General features: G+C 44.5%; 1 protein-coding gene across 5 annotated transcripts in view; it reads left to right on the top strand.

Annotated features, from left to right (window-relative positions):
• MYO15B (myosin XVB) overlaps positions 1 to 16,051 on the top strand; it is a 78,930-nt gene that overhangs the window by 9,440 nt on the left and 53,439 nt on the right. Inside the window, exons 4-12 of one of the 5 annotated variants that reach the window (XM_083598032.1) lie at positions 377 to 454; positions 1,255 to 1,409; positions 1,615 to 1,660; positions 2,937 to 3,061; positions 3,599 to 3,716; positions 4,667 to 4,842; positions 5,057 to 5,150; positions 12,036 to 12,087; positions 15,978 to 16,035. In XM_083598032.1, the coding sequence (XP_083454158.1) occupies positions 12,085 to 12,087; positions 15,978 to 16,035 (61 nt within the window). In that variant the 5' untranslated portion in view covers positions 377 to 454; positions 1,255 to 1,409; positions 1,615 to 1,660; ... (3 more) ...; positions 5,057 to 5,150; positions 12,036 to 12,084. Of the gene's footprint in view, positions 1 to 376; positions 455 to 1,254; positions 1,410 to 1,614; positions 1,661 to 2,936; positions 3,062 to 3,598; positions 3,717 to 4,666; positions 4,843 to 5,056; positions 5,151 to 9,322; positions 9,473 to 12,035; positions 12,088 to 15,977; positions 16,036 to 16,051 lie in introns of those variants that run through there. The other 4 variants (XM_083598030.1, XM_083598029.1, XM_083598031.1 and 1 more) reach the window with 4 other exon arrangements.

The raw sequence follows: 16,051 nt of genomic DNA, 5'->3' as shown, positions 1-16,051 counted from the left end.
AATAGAACTGAAATTATGACTTGATTATTATTACTTGATTTGGGTTGGGCAAAATTGTTTATTTAACTGGATAGTGGTCCTCCAGCTTTGCAGGCAGCTATCCTGGTTTCTAATCTGCAAAAACAAGTCAAGAGTTGGGGTTGAAGAACTTCCTCACAAAAGGCTGGAAATCAGGATTGCAAGTAAACTAAGAACTATGCTGACAGGAGATTCACAGTGCACTCCTGAACATGTCTACTTAGAAGTCCCATTGATGGACTTCAGGGGAGTTTATTCCTAGGTAAGTGGGAAAGTTGGTATTGGATTGCAGCCTCAGAAGCTCTGTTAACGTAGTTTTTAAAAACAAATGAGAGTGATGTGGAATTTGGCTTTACAGGTCCACAAATTTCTGAATAAAAACCACGATCTGTTACGCACAGAGGTCCTGGAGATATTTTCCCACAGCCACCACAAGGTACAATCAAATAGTTTGGGTTAATTATTATGCTTCACTGCAGACTATTCCTATGATCTCACAGTCAAGAGACGTAGAGCTCTGTCTGATACTAATTTCTTTGTGCTGCGGTACTGGTAGACATCAAGAGACACTTAATTGTATACCAGTTTCCTGGTGGATAGAAAAATCACTCCTGAGGTGTATATGCTTTCACATGACACTCCCTTGTTCCAAGCAAGCTTTGTTTTGTTTGTTTGTTTGTTTCAGAGAGGAGTTGGTTTATTTTTAGATTTATTTTATAACTGGTGCAAACATCTGCGTCTATGGTTTCATCTTTTGCATAAGCAGCACTGGTTGATCAAACTTTTATATATAAAGAACACAGTGGTACCTCGGGTTACAGATGCTTCAGGTTACAGACTCCGCTAACCCAGAAATAGTACCTCGGGTTAAGAACTTTGCTTCAGGATGAGAACAGAAATAGCGTGGCAGCAGCAGGAGGCCCCACTGGCTAAAGTGGTATCTTAGATTAAGAACAGTTTCAGGTTAAGAACAGACCTCTGGAACGAATGAAGTTCTTAACCAGAGGTTCCACTGTACTGTGTAATTGTAGAACCTTATGTAAAGGACATATGTTCTAAGAGGCTATAATAAAAGTTTTATTTTATTTGTTGATCTATTGGATTGTTTGAAAACTGCTCTTTGCTTTTTTCATTGGCGGAGTATGGAGGGAGCTGATCCTTCTCCATGCTAACGTTTCAACTAAATGTTCTAAGTTTATTCTGAAACTTTGATTTCTTTTGTCCACCTCTCTGAAGCTGGTGTCCCACCTTTTTGAGAAAGTGAAGGAACAGCAGATGAACCAGAGAGAACCGGGAAGTGGAACTAGAGTCCAAGGGCCGACGCATCAAGCTTCTACGTTAGTGTCTAGATTCCAGCACTCCTTGCAAGATCTCACAGCTAAACTAGACAGGTGAGGGAATGTGGTGGTGCTACCACCAATTTGTGTTGCCACCTCACGGCACGGAGCATGAGCCTGTGGGAAGGCGAGGTCAAAGAGTGAGCTGCTGATCACCCATTCAGTGAGCTGTGGTGCTGAAGATGGAGATTAGTTTGGAGCCACATCTCATGCTGTTTTAAAATGGACGCACTTTACTTCTTTTCTCTCTATCCTACAGGAGCCACATTTTCTTTGTTCGGTGCATCAAGCCTAATTCCAAAAAGGTAAGACTTGGTCTTTGCAGGGCTAGGCTGTACCTGAGGCTGTCTTTGAGATGCTACCAAAACAATGCCCCAGCTGAGTTATGCAAATCAATGGAAAGTTCTTCCATACACATGCTCAAGGATAGCTCAGTCAGTAGAGCATGGGACTCTTAATCTCACGGTCACGGGTTCAAGCCTCACGTTCGGCGAAAGATTCCTGCATTGCCGGGAGTTGAGCTAGATGACCCTCGTGGTCCTTTCCACCTCTACAGTTCTATGATTCTGTGAAAACATGCTCTAACCCAGGTGTTGGGGACCTCTGGATCTCCAGGTGTTGCTGAACTACAGCGTCCATCAACTTTTGCCATTGGCAGTTCCATGGATGCTTGTCCAATTAACAGAAAGTCTGCTCCTGAGCACAGTAACGTTTTGGCAGCCCACCCCACGTATTCTGATGGCTAGAAACAAGCTAGAAACTTGCTGTAAAAACAAAGGACACTTTAGATGTCCATCTAGTTCCTCTGCTAGAAACAGTGTCAAATTACGTATACAGTGGTACCTCTGGATGCGAACAGGATCCGTTCCAGAGCCACGCTCACATCCTGAAGCAAACGCAGCGTGCGCGGGTCGCGATTCGCCTCTTCTGTGCATGTGCGTGACGTCATTTTGAGCGTCTGCGCATGCGCGAGCAGCGAAACTTCTGGGTTACTTCCGGGTCGCCACGGAGCGCAACCCGAAAACGCTCAACCTGAAGCAACTTTAACCCAAGGTATCACTGTATTTGGAAGCTAGATGAGAAACTGTTTTGCTCATTGCAGGTCTTGTACCAATATTCCCTCTCATGCATTCAAAATCTCAGCCACCCAGTAAATAGTAATCATGTGGACTATAACACCTAAGAAGGGCTGGTGTCTTACTCTACATAGGCTGCCCTGACACAAGCCATTTGGGTAGCCATGGATTTGCATTATCCATCCCTTTAATGCAAGGGTGTCCGTATGATGTCTTCCTCACCCCAGTGTTGTCCTTTATCTACCCCCCCCCCCCACTTTAAATGTGCTTTTCCTTTAAAATCTTTGGAAAGCCGGAATTGGGAAAAGACCTCCAATTAAAGAGGGGAAATGTCCAGGGCAGCGCAGGAATATCCACATGTTGTTCGGATGTGGACAAGCCCAGGGATCACAGATGTACCGGGGGGGAGCCGACAAGGTACTGGTTCCTTCCAGTGGCCTTTCTGTGTCTTGTCCTTGTTCCCTTCTTTATTTGGCTAATTGAGACCATTCTCTTTAAACTTCAGGTGCCAAACATATTTGATACTGAATACGTGGCTTCTCAGCTAAGGCATTCTGGGATTTTGGAGGCCATATGCATCAGGAGAGAAGGTTATCCCATCCGCATTCCATTCCGCCATTTCCTAATCAGGTGAGCCTGTTACCTCCTATTTTAACACATAGGGCCCCTCCTCCTATTTTAACACAACGTTGTAAAAGAAAGGCACACCAATAACATAATAACAATTTAAGATGCAATAACGATAGTAAATCAAGCACGCCAAACCAAACAGTTGGAGCAATAAAACACAGCGGCTCTCGCAGCCAACTTCAAAAGTTTTAGAACACTAATTGGAAGAGACTTCCAGGGTCAAAATCGGGTGTTATTCCAGACTATAGGAGCCATACTCAGAAGATACAGCAGTTGATCCTACATTTGGACATTCTCTGCAGACTCTTCATCTGACATTAGGGAGTTGGAGGGGTGGGAAAGAGGGAGGTTTGTGAACTTTGTGGTAAGGAAAAATGCACTGGAAAGCATAGAACCACCATGCAAACAAATCAGAACAAATGCTCCATAGACAGGTTGTCCCTGGCTCCTGAAGTGCTGGGATTTGCTTCCTTTCTCTGTAACACCCTGTGCTGAAGGAGTTTTAGCAGATGGTTCTGTCTCCTTTCTGCTCATCAGGTATGGAGTCCTGGCCGGCCGAGGGCAGAACTCCTTGCAGGAGAGAGATGGCTGCGCCGCAGTGCTTTCACAGGTGGTGGGAGATCTCTCGGAGCTCTATCAGATTGGAGTCACCAAGGTGGTGTGCCTTAGCACTTCTCTTCCCCGCAACTTATGAAAGACCGTGTGCATGCTGTTGGTTTCATGGGGGGGGGTGCATTCTCTTGGTAACCTCATGACTCTTATCACTGCCATGTGCTCTGTACAGGGCTACCCTTGCCCTGGTGCAAAATGCTGCGGATAGACAGTTGATGGAGACAACAACTATCGTCAGCATGTAACTCCAGCGCTCGAAAGCTTTCACTGGCTAGTCATATGCTACCAGGCCAGTTTCAGGGTTCTTATATTGATTTACAAGGTCCTTAACAACTTGGGTCCAGGGCATCTCAAGGACTGCCTAATTCCTTATATGGCCAAGTGGGGATTTGAAGGTCCTGGTCTAATACCTGGCCACTATACTACAAAGGCTCTTGATTCCAAAGGGGCAACTGGATTAGAGACTTGGGGAATCTCCAGGCTTAGGGGACCAATTTTGGCCCTCCAAGACTCTCTATCAGGCCATACCCTTCACTGACCCAAATGTTTTTGCCTGTAATGTGTCCTTACACTCTGATAGCGACTCTTACTTATCTGAATGGAGGTTAGAGGGTGTGTGTTGGAACTAACTGTACAGAGATAAAATGAACATTTGTTGCTCTACCCACTTTCATCACTGGCATGTGGTCCTTTCGAGGTTGCCCAAAAGGAATGCTGCCCTTAGGCTGGAAAAGGTGGTTAGCCTAAATGGGCTCTTTTAGTTGCTAACTGGTAAAATAAATATTTTGGTATAAATCAAATATATACACTGAGCCTCAGCAACTCTTCATGCTCGACTGGAGAAAGAAAGTAAATATGAAATAAACACTCACTAGATGCATTTATTTGCATAGTCTTTGACAAATTGGTCATTGAAGACTTGGGTGTAGGTAATAATTAGGGCTGTTCACTTGCAAATAGCAATGTTCTTTATTGCCTCCTTTCCCCGCCCAGGTGTTCTTGAAGGAAAAAGCGAGGCAGATGCTAGAGAGAAGATGGAATCAAAAGCTGAGCTGGGCGATTGTTACCCTTCAACGCAATCTCAGAGGCCTCATCAACCGTAGGCGGTTCCAGGTCTTCAAGGAGAAGGCCTTGGTCATCCAGGCTCATTTCCGGGGTTACCTGGCAAGGTCAGAAAGTGCAAAGGCTGTAGTGCTGTTGGAAGGCTTGAAGGCCACAGAACTGAACTGCTTTTAGCATTAAATGAAAGGCCAAACTCCATTCAGCCCTGGTGCAATCATGTGTACTGATTTCAGTGGGACTGGCTAGAAAGCTCCCCACGACCACCACATTCTCACAGTTGTCTCTTGTTTCCTGACTTCCCCTTTTCTTTGTAACCTCCAGGAAACGGTACCAAAGATTGAAGAAGACCCTGATGCGGTTTGGGGTGGCCATGCTCGTCTCTAGACCACTGACTCATAAGAGGAGGCAATACCAGGTAATAGGGTTACTGACAATTGGCAATGCAATAGGTAATATACTTTTCTGCTACAAGGTTTTATTTGAGGGATTGTGTGTGACATGGGTTAAAGCTATGGTTTTCCCAGTAGTAATGTATGGAAGTGAGAGCTGGACCATAAAGAAGGCTGATCACCAAATAATTGATGCTTTTGAATTATGGTGCTGGAGGAGACTCTTGAGAGTCCCATGGACTGCAAGAAGATCAAACCTATCGGTCCTGAGTGCTCACTGGAAGGACAGATCCTGAAGCTGAGGCTCCAGTACTTTGGCCACCTCATGAGAAGAGAAGACTCCCTGGAAAAGACCCTGATGTTGGGAAAGATGGAGGACACAAGGAGAAGGGGACGACAGAGGACGAGATGGTTGGACAGTGTTCTCGAAGCTACCAGCATGAGTTTGACCAAACTGCGGGAGGCAGTGGAAGACAGAAGTGCCTGGCGTGCTCTGGTCCATGGGGTCACGAAGAGTCGGACACGACTAAACGACTAAACAACAACAACAGTGTGACTTGGGATTTCTCGGCACATACGTTTTAGACAAGGTCCCAATAACAGAAAGCAAGGCAAGTTAGCAAGTTAATGCTTGCAACAGTGAATGATAGTGGAGATGGTCGTACTTTGAAGTTGTCTGGAGGTCCAGCAGAAGATATAGAAAAGAGAAGCAGTTTCTCTGTGTGGGCTATCCACATGCTGTTCACACACTTCAGGGCATTCTGTTATTGGAAGTATGTCACGGGACAGAGAGGGAACGCCCTTAGGGCAAGGGAAGGGGGAGTATCAGAGCAAGGAGAATCAGAAAGGAAATACAGGGCTCTCTGATGCTGCAAAGCCCTGTCACCAACCAGGAAGTTCAGGAACAGAAGGGGAAGCGGTGCCTTCCCACGCCTGCTATGTTGGAGAAGGAACCGAAGGAAGCCACTCCCCGAATCTGACTCGTCCGATTCAGATGCATGATTAGGAACTGTAGCCGTTTGCACATATGTTAATAAAGAACTGTAAATATCTCTCTGAGTGAGCAGAGGGTGTTTATTGCGAAGAGCAGACATCACCTTGACAAAGTAGGACTGGTGGAAGAGGGGGGGAAACAGAGGTGCTGAAACTCACCATGAACACCTCCCTTGTTCTGCTATAATGACAATGGTGTCCACCTGAGAGGTACCAGAACTGAGTTGCAGTGAGTTCTGGCTGAAAAAATGCCCTGATTGTAACCATTATATACACAGGGCAGAATGATGTGGTCGATTTGAGTGGTAGAAATCTGGGCTTTAAGAGTTATATGGAGTCATTTATTTACTTTTTGAAACTCTATGCATGTAGAAAGTTGTGCATCAGATTGGAATGTTGAATGAAGACCTCTTCCTGATATGCTAAGATCAAGAACAGGCATAGGCAAACTTGGCCCTCCAGATACTTTGGGACTACAGTTCCCATCATCCCTGACCACTGTTACTGTTAGCTAGGGATGATGGGAGTTGTAGTCCCAAATCATCTGGAGGGCCAAGTTTGCCTATGCCTGATCAAGAAGCTTTTTTAATTGAGGAAGCAACTAGCTAAGGGCAGGAAATGAAAAACAATCCAAGGTGGCATTTTTGGCGGGGACGGTAGATTGGAGTAAGAGTCTCTGTAATGTATTTCCAAAAACTTGCCTAGGGAGTAGCCCAGTTTGGACCTGTGTCACCCACATCTGGCTACTGGAATTATCAGGTGGTCTCAATCTTTGTGTGAGGTTAGTCCAGAATAATGTGTGCCCAACTCCCAGAACGGCTGTGAGCACTAATCATGTGTGTATCTTTTGAGAAACACCCTGAACACTCGTCTGCTGTGCTCTGACAACTTCATTTATATCTCTAAAATATTGGTTACCAGTGCTAGGGTGTTACTGGTGTTACTATACTAGAAAATTTCAGCGTTTTCACCAGCAGTCTTGACTCTGGAGAAGATGAAACTTGGAAAAGAAACCGAGGCTAGCGCTCATTGTCATTGGTTTTTTTATCATGTATATTCTGGCTAAAAAGCAACCCCCCACCCCTGGGCTTTTAATTTGGGGAGCACCTTCTAACGATAGTTTTGTTCTGGGCACCGGCAAATGAGGACTGCTTTTCAGTCCAGGGGCAGTCATGGTAACCCTGTGGGTAGCCTCATTCTATTGGTGGGTAAGGATGAATGCAGGCAAAAGTGGGTGGAGCAACAGATGTGACCATCACTTTCGTATAGCCAGCTGCATTCTGTTCAGAGGTTTCTATGCATACACTAGGGCCGCTTGTGGACGCTAACTGGTTCGCAGCACAAAAAATGTTTCTGGAATCATTCGTGTTCATCCTAAACATGCTGAATCTGGATCCTGCCATCCATAGGGACGGGTATGGTTATTGGATACATGTTTGAAAAACCTTCCCTTTGATTAGGTTATTTGGAACCTTTTGCTTGCTGTACATGCCCCAGGTGAACAGAGAAGGAAGTGGCCCATGTGAATGTGGTATATGCCTACCCACAATGTCACTGAGCGGGTGTGGATACACCTCCCCACCAGAGCTGCCTACATCTGTTGCAAGGGAGCAGGTGGCACTGAGCTTCTTGGTCTTGCTGATCAGAAAGTCGGTAGTTCGAATCCCCACAACAGGGTGAGCTCCCATTGCTCTGTCCCAGCTCCTCCCAACCTAGCAGTTTGAAATCACATCAGTGCAGGTAGATAAATAGGTACCCCTGTGACAGGAAGGTAAATGACATTTCTGTGCGCTCTGGTTTCTCTCACGGTGTTCTCTTGCACCAGAAGCGGTTTAGTCCTGCTGGCCACATGACCTGGAAAGCTGTCTGTGGACAAACGCCGGTTCTCTCAGCCTGAAAAGCGAGATGAGTACCGCACCCCATAGTTGCCTTTGACCTGTCTTAACTGTCCAGTTGTCCTTTACCTTTACATCTTTTGTAAAATGGACTCACTGCGAGGTAATGCAGTGTGGATCTGCAATGAGCTTTAGTCTTTGGAATGAAGCCACTTTCTCGTTTTTAGGGAAGAAAAATATGAAATAGGCGTAGATTGTGTGAGGACTACATAGAAAATACAAGTACAGTCATACCTTGGTTGTTGAATGGAATCTAATCCGGAAGTCCGTTCAACTTCCAGAAATGTTTGCTGACCAAGGCGTGGCTTCTGATTGGCTGCAGGAGCTTCCTGCACTCAATCGGAAGCCGCAGAAGCTGCGTCGGACATTCAGCTTCCAAAAACCATTCACAAACCAGAACACTTACTTCCGGGTTTGCGGCATTCAGGAGCCAAAACAGACGAGTACCAAGGCATTCGACAACCAGGGTACAACTGTACTCTTTATCCATTGATTCTAAAATAGAATGCTAAGTGTCTACAGCCACCACACTTTCTTTATCTTAGAAAGTAAGAGGCATTATCACACTCCAGGCAAGTGTGTTCAAGAAGGGCACAGACGAGGGCCAGTGAAGATTGTGGTCTGGGAAGGGGCTTGGGAGAGTCTTAAGGGCTTTATAAAAAGGTCTGAAGACCATATTCAGCGTCTCAGCCTGAGGTTCCCCACCCCTGGTTGTAAATGAGACTTGTCAGGTGTCTTACATGCAAAGCACAGGCAGCCTTGATCTCCAGGAACTACGAAGAACCCTGGCTTATTCAAATGTGACGCAATTAATATGTGGGAAGGTACAAGGTCAACATGAGAAACTCTGACACACCTTTCCACCTGTTCTCCGGGACTCCCAGATAAGCAGAGAACATCCTGGTGTACCATCCAATGCTTCTGGCTAAATTGCTTTTTGACTCGCCCTGAGAAAAGAAAGCTCAGAGGGCCAAAAGCCATGGCAAGGATTGTCTCTGAAAGTACCAGGAAAATGGCCACCAGGTGTGTGGTGATAAGTCCTGGGAGGCTCTGTGATATGCATGCACTTCAAGTCTTCCTAGTCTGCTGTTCTGCCTGAGTTGAGCATGTGCTGTGCACCTGTCCTTCCCAGCCTGAATAGCTCCTGGCTCTTCTATCCCAGGAAGCCACCACAAAGCTGCGCTTTGGCTTCATCATTCCTGCCCTCAGTGTTTACTTTATGAATACACTCAGCACTTAGGAAAGAAAACGCAGCAGTGTAAGGTCTCAAAGTTCACTGTTAAGACTTGCAGAACCTCCCTCTCCTTGTCATTCCCCACTGGGAGGACTTTAGCCCTCTTCAGCCTTAACCTGGGCTGCGCCCCCTTGTAGCTCCTTTTGGCTGCTCAGTGGCAACAGCCACACAGCTGCGCTCAGTGGGGAGGAAGAGAAAGGATACTACATAGATCACGGAAGAGCAGGCAAGTGCCATTGTACAGGGCTCAGCAAATGTTTCGTTTACATATGGGAAAGACAAAGCCAGATAGGAGATTATGATTCTGCCACTCTATATGTCCTTCTGGGGAGAAATAAACACTCAGCTGTGAACCTTCATGGGCTGGTTTAAAATTGCATTCTCCAGCAGCTGGAAGGACCAGGGGGAGAGGTGATTAAATTTTCCAAGCACAGTACTGTATACGTTTGCTGGGAGCAGTCATATAGGACATTTGTAATGTTAAATGCTAATGTAGCTTAGAGTTATTTAACTGGGACTAAATAGCATTGGGTAGAGAATTGCATTACCCTCTCCCATTCCATGCTGTTAAAACTTCCTGAAGCACCTGATTTTAGCCACAGTTGGAGACAGGATACTGGATTTGATGAACCATGGGTACGGGGCCCACCTGAAAATAAAGTTGTATGTGACCTGCCAAGGACATTGCTATAAAGTCATTGATTCATATTCTGGTTAAACATCTGTGGATAATTGTATTGTAGGCATAAAGGAGTTACCGTATTTTGCCATGCATAAGACAATGTTTTTTGCTTTAAAAATTGGGGGTCGTCTTATACATGGATGGTGAATGCACAGGGGTTAAAGAAAACACTACTTACATCCCCATGGCTACTGTGAACAAGCTGCAAGTTTTTGAGTGTTTTTTGAGGGAGGGACAGTGGCTTGGGCGATCTCTCAAAAAACACTCAAAAACTTTGGCCGATCTTGTTTCCTGGTGGGGCATGCTACCCCAGGTTGCTATGCCAGTGCCAGTGCTTTGAATATTTAATAAAATATCAAAGTTGTTCTGTTTGATGTTTAAAATATTGATTTATTAATTCTGGGTTCAAAAAAATAGGGGTCGTCTTATACCTGGGGGTGTCTTATACACGGGAAAATACGGTATCTGCTGCCCTGACATTACAACAGTGATGATGTGGTGTGTGCAGGGTTACCGATTGTAGGGTTTAACAGGGTTATAAGAAAGGTCTGTGAAACAAACCAGAAAGGAGGGGAAAGTGAAAGAGTCTTAAAGAGCTCAGCCTGCCTTGGTTTTCAGTCGTACCTTCAGAGATGGGAGTTGCTATACCTTAGAGTGAGGGTACCCAGTGTGATGCCCGCCCTCCGATATTCTGAGCTACAACTCCCATTATCCCTGATTGTTCACCATGCTGGCTTGGGCTAAAAACATCTGGAGGACGCCACATTGGCTGCTCCTCTACAGTAGGGAGATTTGCATCATCTAGATTGACAAGAGAATTCAAATCCCCTTATCATAAGGAGAACATAAAAAGGGCCTGTTGGATCGAGCCAGTTGTGGTGCATCTAGTGCAGTACCCTGTTCTCACAGTGGCCAACCAGATGCCTATGGAAAGACCCAAAAAGAAGGGACATGAGAGATGAGTGCCACAACTCTCTCCTCATCTCTGATTCCCATCAGCTTGTATTCAGGAGCATACTTTTCTCTGGGCAGTTTTGTCACACCATGCATAAGCTTACCGCTCTGTATCATGTCTCCTCTTACCTTTTCGTTTAAACTAAAAAGGCCAACCTTTCCTCACAGAGGAGTTGTGCCATCCCTTTGATGATTTTCCTGAACCTTCTCCAGCTGTATAATACCCGTTTTCAGGTGACTGGAACCGTACACAGTACCCCAAGTGTGGTTGCAGCATACGCTGTCATAATATCAATACGATCTGTGGCAATTTTATTTTAAATTCGTCCCTAATTATCATTAGCATGGAATTTACCTTGCCTCACATGGGTTCATCTTCATCAAACTATCAGGCACGACCCCCCAGGTCGTATTCCTGGTCAATCATCTCCACTTCATTTTTTAATAATAATAATAATAATAATAATAATAATAATAATAATAATAATACAGTGGTACCTCTGGTTACATATGCTTCAGGTTACATACTCTTCAGGTTACAGACTCTGCTAACCCAGAAATAGTACCTAGGGTTAAGAACTTTACCTCAGGATGAGAACAGAAATCGTGCTCCGGCGGCGTGGCAGCAGCGGGAGGCCCCATTAGCTAAAGTGGTACCTCAGGTTAAGAACAGTTTCAGGTTAAGAACGGACCTCCGGAACTAATTAAGTACTTAACTCGAGGTACCACTATAATAATAATAATAATTTATTTATTTATTATTCATATTTTTTAACATGTCTTTTATTAGGTTATTACTACAACACATACACACCACACTTTAAAAATATATATAAAAAATCAAGTCCACTTCAGACCCCTTTTACCCTTGTTTTCATTGAATTGCATTTGCTGTTTTGCATCCCCTTCGTTCAGTTCAGAGAGGTTCTTTTGGAGCTCTTCGCCACCCCGAACAATTGAGTATCATTCGCAAACTTGACTACCTCATTGCTCACCCCAAACCCTTATATCATTTATAAACAATCTAAAAAGCACAGCTCCTAGTAGCAGTCCTTGGGTAATGCTGAAATTTCTTTTGCGCAAAGGATAGTCTGTCAGTGAACACACCTTGCAAGCATGCATGATTTTTTTTTTTATCCTGTCCTGATTACAGAGGAACGAGTCACTGGGCAAAGGTGCTGAGGAACGCAGGTGTCTGGAAAATGGTATGTCAATTAAATACAGGGTATAATCTGGCAAAGCCTGATAACATTTGTGAAACCAAAGCTTTGTTTTAGAGTTTTATGCTGACACCCCCGGTTTGCATGGGGAATAACTACCATTCACTTCAATGGGAGATGTTATCCCCTGTGTAAATCTCCAGTATGGAGGCCTCAGTCCAGATTGAGACCATAGTGGGGTGGGGGGTGGGCAAAGGTCTGGACTGGGCAGCTGGACTGGCAGGGATGCTGTCACAGCAGAAGTCCAGGGTCCCTCTCGCCAGAAAGAACAGGAGGGGTCTGACAAATGCAGCAGGTTTCACTTACACATTTTAAAGTGAAGTAATTGCCATCTGGGACGCGGGTGGCACTGTGGGTTAAACCACAGAGCCTAGGACCTGCCGATCAGAAGGTGGTGGTTCGAATCCCCGCAACGGGGTGAGCTCCCGTTGCTCGGTCCCTGCTCCTGCCAACCTAGCAGTTCGAAAGCACCTCAAAGTGCAAGTAGATAAATAGGTACCGCTCCAGTGGGAAGGTAAACGGCGTTTCCGTGCGCTTCTCTGGTTCACCAGAAGCGGCTTAGTCATGCTGGCCACATGACCCGGAAGCTGCATGCCGGCTCCCTCGGCCAATAAAGCGAGATGACCGCCGCAACCCAGAGTCGGTCATGACTGGACCTAATAGTCGTTACCTTTTTACTAATTGCCATCTAAAGAGGGTCCTCACATCAGGCCGCTAAGTACGAAATCTAAAATTATCTGACTCCAACACTGCAGGCTGACAGTGTGTGTTTTTAAAATGCCATGCTCTTAAGGACACAGTTACAGAGTTGACATATTGTCTAGTTGAACCCTTGGTGTCTACTGTGTCAGAGACAGCGTTGGCAGCAAATTGCCTTGTTCTGTGTCGACTTTCTTGAAATTGGTGCCTGCAGTTATAAGATGGATCATGCAGTTACAGTGCTGATACACCAGTGCCAAAACATATAGGTGCTTAAGGTGCTGCCAGGACTCTTTGTGCTTAGTCTGTCCCTACAAAAGATCTGTCTGTCTCTCTGGAATACTGGCACAGCTGTGTGTGTGCAGATTTAGCAAGCACAAAGCAGAGTTCTTTGATGTCCATGCATGCCCAGCTTCTGGCAACGCCCTAATACTCTGAACATTAGGGCAGATACAAATTGAAAATTCTGGTATTTCTCTCACAGTTGTTTTAATAGGGCCCTGCCACAAAAGGCAACATGGTAAAGCAACCTTCTCCAGGTGGCAGCAGAACTCAGGAAGGGAGAATAGAGGCAGAGATTGGGGTCTGAATGCTGCAAGAAGCCTTCCTAAAACGCTGACCCTATTGTGGGGGGAGGGTGCTATTTGGGCTCCACTTTAGGCAGCAAAACCTCTTGGCGTTGTCAAGCTCTGGTATTGCCAGGTGACTTTAATCATTGATCTTTCCACTCTGTGATGATTGGTTTAGTGTGATTGTTAATCATTGGTTTAAAGTGATTCACATGATGTCACTCAAGATAGCACTTGTGTTAAGGCAATTATCACGTTTTGTTGGTGCCCATTACATAATGCCTGTGGCAGATGAGATGCAGCTTCTGCCACTATGCATGTGCCTGTTTGTTTTAAAGGTTAGCATTTTAGTAGATATGCTTTTTACATTGTTTTAATCCCATGGATAGCTTAATAGCTAAAATATATGAAAGCTTATTGTTTAAAAATTATGTGTGTGCTTTGTCTGTATTCATTTTATTTTTTGTGAGCCCCCTTGAGCCCTGGTTTCAGAGAAAAGGTGGAGTGTAAACAAGCAAATAATCAAGAGTCACTGAGAGTGATTCCACTTGGCAGGTTTTTGAGCATGGGTAGGCAAACTAAGGCCCGGGGGCCGGATTCGGCCCAATTGCCTTCTAAATCCAGCCCATGGATGGTCCGGGAATCAGCGTGTTTTTACATGAGTAGAATGTGTGCTTTTATTTAAAATGCATCTCTGGGTTATTTGTGGGGCATAGGAATTTGTTCTTTCTTTTTTCCAAAAAATCAAATAGTATGGAATTTGTTTGCAACTTTGTTAACAGCATGTATTAACATCATAGACGTACATCGGTCTTTGCTGCCCCTTTCCTTTCTCCCTAATCTGACCTGTGAATACCTTTTGTAACGCCTCTGGTATTTTATGCAAGTGTAAGGAATAGGAAGGTGGACCAGGGGTGATTGCAAGGACACACAGAAGCAGGCTGGGAACTGCAATGAGAGGGTTAATTGAAATCTGGGTGGAAGGTATGGTTATGCTAGAGACTTCTGGGAGGTGGTCTTTGGGAAAAAATATATCTCTGCAGTAATGGGGCAATTGATACCCTATTAGCATTGGCCCTGTGTTGGTTAAGCTGTCAGAATAGCTCACTGGGTGAGTAATTAGATGAGCTGCAAAAAAAAAGAATAAATTTGGCAGGCTTAGATGCCTTTCTTGACCTATGTAAACAGGAACAGGAACTTAAAGCAGCTTTCAGAAACTCAGGTTGATTTGTGGAGAGCGTTACTATGAGATGAAAAGTAATTAATTCTTCTGAATGTCTTTTAACTGAGCAGGAATAATGCACAGCTGTGTTTGTATTCTATGCTTTTATTTTAGTTGGTCAAATAACAAGTTTGTACTCCCAAGTGTTGTTTCTGATGTTGCTTTCTTGTGTTAAATATTTTTTTTTTAAAAAAAAGCTGAGGCACAGCAGGTGGCCAGCACACACACACCCCTTATACCGCTTCTGAGAGGATAGTTTGCTTTGAACACTAAACTCCTTTGAGGCTAGACTGAAACAGCCACAAAATGTGCTACTGAAGAAATCAAAACTGTTCTTGCAACAACAGCAAAAAGCACTCATTTGTTCTCCAGAAGGCCTTCCTGTGACAATTTATTAAAAGATAATTAAAATATTGGTTTTTCCATTAAAATCTTAGCTTTACATTGTAAATAAGATGTCAGACTTACTGGCACTGAATGTTGTAATGGGCAATAGTTGGGGAGATGTGTGAAATGTGTGCAGACGTAAAGGTGCCATCTGTGTACAACCTTGTACATTCTTGAATTTGATTAGATGCTGTAGCGATTGTAGGTTTGTTCCAGTAAGCTTCCCAAACTTCATCTTCAAATTCTGTATTCAAATCAGTTTCCCAAACGTATTTTGAGGCCTGACATATCGCCTCAATCTATATCTAGCAAGACTGAGTGGATAGCAGAGACTATGTGTTTGTTAAGCCCCTTTCATTGATGAGGCATCACTGTCCAGGGATTATTATTTTTTGCAAATGTAGTTGCCACTCGGATCACGATGGGTCATCTCACTGTATTTCTTTACCATACAACTCTGCATCCCACATCACTAATCAGTCGTTAACTGCATGGGAAGCGGGTGGTGTTTGAAAATCACATGTTTTGATTTTGTCACATAAGCATTCCGGCAGGTACAGTCCTCTGTACATAGAACATGGTATGTCTTTTCCTGCTTTCCTTTTCCTTAAGGGTGAATTCATACACCAATGCATAAGTATTAAATATGGAAGTTTTTATCAAGTGGAAACATCCATCTTCTGCTTTTAATAACAACGTTTTGAGTGTGCTCAGAGAGGCACTCTGTTGTTCCATTCAAACTGCATGACTTTTGTACCTCGCTCTGGATTCTAGATCTTGGAGTTCTTGGGGGGGGGGGGGAAGCAGCTCATTCAAGTCTACCCACCCACTTACCCTAGTTTATTAAGTTGTTTATGGAAGGGATAGATTGCTGTTGTATTCTTTTGAGTTTTTTTCTTTTAAATAACAAAACACTAATTTTTAAAAGAGGGGGAAAGTTATTCAATCAATCAATCAATCAATCAATAAACCACCCCTTTGATTCGTTTCCTCTGTAGGATGTTCGACGGCTGGAAATCCCTGCTGAGCTTGCTGCATTACTCCGTTTGGCTGAAGGTGAGCAGAGAGCCTT

This window comes from Podarcis filfolensis (genome assembly GCF_964270895.1).
Source record: "Podarcis filfolensis genome assembly, chromosome: 2".
Taxonomy (NCBI): domain Eukaryota; kingdom Metazoa; phylum Chordata; class Lepidosauria; order Squamata; family Lacertidae; genus Podarcis; species Podarcis filfolensis.
The sequence above is the reverse complement of the archived record's forward strand: the minus strand, read 5'-3'. Positions and strand labels throughout refer to the sequence as shown.